Source organism: Triticum dicoccoides, chromosome 3A (genome assembly GCF_002162155.2).
Source record: "Triticum dicoccoides isolate Atlit2015 ecotype Zavitan chromosome 3A, WEW_v2.0, whole genome shotgun sequence".
NCBI classification, from domain to species: domain Eukaryota; kingdom Viridiplantae; phylum Streptophyta; class Magnoliopsida; order Poales; family Poaceae; genus Triticum; species Triticum dicoccoides.
In genome coordinates this window covers 517524482-517526996 of record NC_041384.1, presented here as the reverse complement: position 1 = coordinate 517526996, position 2515 = coordinate 517524482, and the positions used below count along the sequence as shown (strand labels likewise).

At 60.3% G+C, this 2515-nt stretch overlaps 1 protein-coding gene across 1 annotated transcript in view; it reads left to right on the top strand.

Moving 5' to 3' along the window:
• The first annotated feature begins 1314 nt into the window (after positions 1-1314).
• LOC119268898 overlaps positions 1315-2515 on the top strand; it is a 3888-nt gene continuing 2687 nt past the window's right edge. Inside the window, exon 1 of the mRNA XM_037550613.1 lies at positions 1315-2014. Within this exon, the coding sequence (XP_037406510.1) occupies positions 1374-2014 (641 nt within the window). The 5' untranslated portion in view covers positions 1315-1373. The remainder of the gene's footprint in view (positions 2015-2515) is intronic.

The following is a 2515-nucleotide window of genomic DNA, read 5'->3' as shown; positions in this document are numbered from 1 at the left end:
GGCCCTGAGCTCGGCCATGAATGAATGTAGAAAAAAAAAAGAAACGGGTGTAGCAAAACAAATCACCGGTTGCAGCAAAAACATATACCGGTTGCAACAAAAAAGAAGAAGAAAAAAAAGCATCATGGTCACCCTGGTCACCATGGTCGCCGTCGAAGAAGAAGCCCGTTCTGGCAATTCTGGACGCCGGTTCCAACAATCTCTACCGTTGAAGCTTTTTTAGTCAATGGTTGTAGCTTTTTCCTTTTCACATTGTCTGGTCGGTGTTGTTTTCATCTACTGTTGAAACTTTTCTACATGGATGTAGCAAAAATCTTCAGCGGTAGTAGCAAAATTCTACTATGGTTGCAGCAAAATCGTCGTTGTCATCGTGGTGAGGTCGCAGCTCCGCCTGATGGATGTAGCAAAAAACTTCGCCAGTAGTAACAAAATCCAACTGCGGGTGCAGCTTCCCCTTGCTGTGCAGTTTCATTGAAGCTTTTCCGTCTATGGTTGAAGCTTTTTTCAACAGCTGTTGAAGCTGTTCTAGGTGACGGTTGCAACACTAGTATACGCGGGTGCATCCAGCCATGGCGGCTGACGAGGGAGCGCCTGGCCGCCGGCGATGGAGATTGTGGTCGCCCAGTCGCAGCCGGGGAGAGGGAGGAGGGGGAGGGAGGGAGGGGATGCGCCCGCGTGAAGGCTGGAGATAGGGGATGAATCTGACCATGGCGGCCGGCGAGGGGATCCTGGCGGCCGGCGATGGAGGTCGTGGTGGCCCAGCCGCACCCCGGGAGGAGAGAAGGGGGGAGGGGATCCACGTTCGTAAAGGCTGAAGGTAGGGGATGAAACGCATAGAAAAGGAGGCGGATCGCGCGGGGCCACTGTGTACTGCGCGCAGGCCAGCGTGGCGTGGGAGCCGGCCGAAAATTCGGCCGGCGCACCGCTCCCAAATGTTTACCTTTCTAGTTCTGGAGAATTCATAGCTAGATTTTCACCATTTCCTTTTTCCAAACAGAGCATTAGATTATACAAGTGCGCGGCGGTCCGTAGCGTATTAGTTTAGGGTTTAGGCACGAGGCAACGACATCCCACGAGCCACATGCAGATCCTACTAGCGTCCAATTCCGTGCACCAAATCAAATCAGCTCCCTGACCAGCCCTTCCGACGGTTCGCTCCTCTGCCGCAACGCAAAACCTCCATCTAATCGATCGAGCTACATCCACATCCACAGGCCACGCAGACGCAGACGGACCCAAACCCCCCAGCCAGGATCCCGCCGCACCCGCACCCGCGCCCGGCGTCTACATATAACCCGCCCGCGCAGCGGGTGCAGAGCCAACAGCACTGTAACACTTGTCCGCGCCGATCGACCGAGCCCGAGAGCGCGCCAATGGACCCCTGCGCCTTCGTCCGCCTCACCGTGGACCAGCTCCTCCTCAAGCTCCCCGCCGTGCCGCGCCCCAGCTCCGGCGCCGCCGGCGTGCACCCCTCCACCTCCCCCTGCTTCTGCACGCTCCACCTCCAGGACCACCCTTCCTCCCTCTCCCGCACGGCGCCGCTGCCCCTCGCGTCCGCCTGCCTCCCTGGCGGGGCCTGCGGCGGCGACCCCGTCGTGCTCAGCCTCGACGCCGCCGCCGTGCAGAAGCTCTCGGGCCGCCCCGTCGAGCTCGTCGTCACCGTGCACGCGGGCCAGTCCAAGGGGAGCACGAGCACCGGCTGTGGCGTGGGCGCCAGCCGCGCCCTCGGGAAGGTGCGCGTGGCCGTCGACGTGGCGCGCGCCGCGGCCGGGGAGACCGTTGTGGCGCGCGACGGGTGGGTGGACGTGGGGAAGCCGGCGTCGTCGGCCGCGCGCGCGCAGATCCACATGCTCGTGCGGGCCGAGCCCGACCCGCGCTACGTCTTCCAGTTCGGGGGCGAGCCGGAGTGCGGCCCCGTCGTCTACCAGGTGCCTGGCGGAAGCGCCGGCGGCGGGCAGCGGCAGCCGGTGTTCACCTGCCGGTTCAGTGCTGGCCGGAGGGCAGCTAGGACCAGGTAGGTGCCATGGTTACAGTACACGCTATACACTTGCTGTACGCGTAGATTCTTTCCATTTACTTGCTATAAATAGCGATAGCCTATTTGTAAGTTGCCTTAACAAAATTTAGAGTCGTTCGATCTTTCCAGCTCTTGGATTGAAATGCAACGGCCAAGATGCGTTTTCTTTCTTAGATAACCGTTTTGCCCTAGCTTTCTTCCTCCGCCGGTCGGGCTGCCTGCCACAGCTTGGCGGTGTTGTCGTGCGCGTCTCATAGCCCCACCCTCCTCAAGCTATGGTGTTGGCGTGCACGTGTCATCGGCCCACCCTCCTCAAGCTACCACCTCTCTGCCGGTCTCCTGCCGCCTCCCAGCCCCCTCTAACCCCATGTTTTCTCCAGCCTCAATGAGCCCCCACCCTTCTCTGCATCGAAACCAATCAACCCCCCTCCGTCGCCATAAGGGACGTCGCCACTGCCGCGTTGTCCCAGGCTACGGGTCTGTCCTGACTCGGCTTCG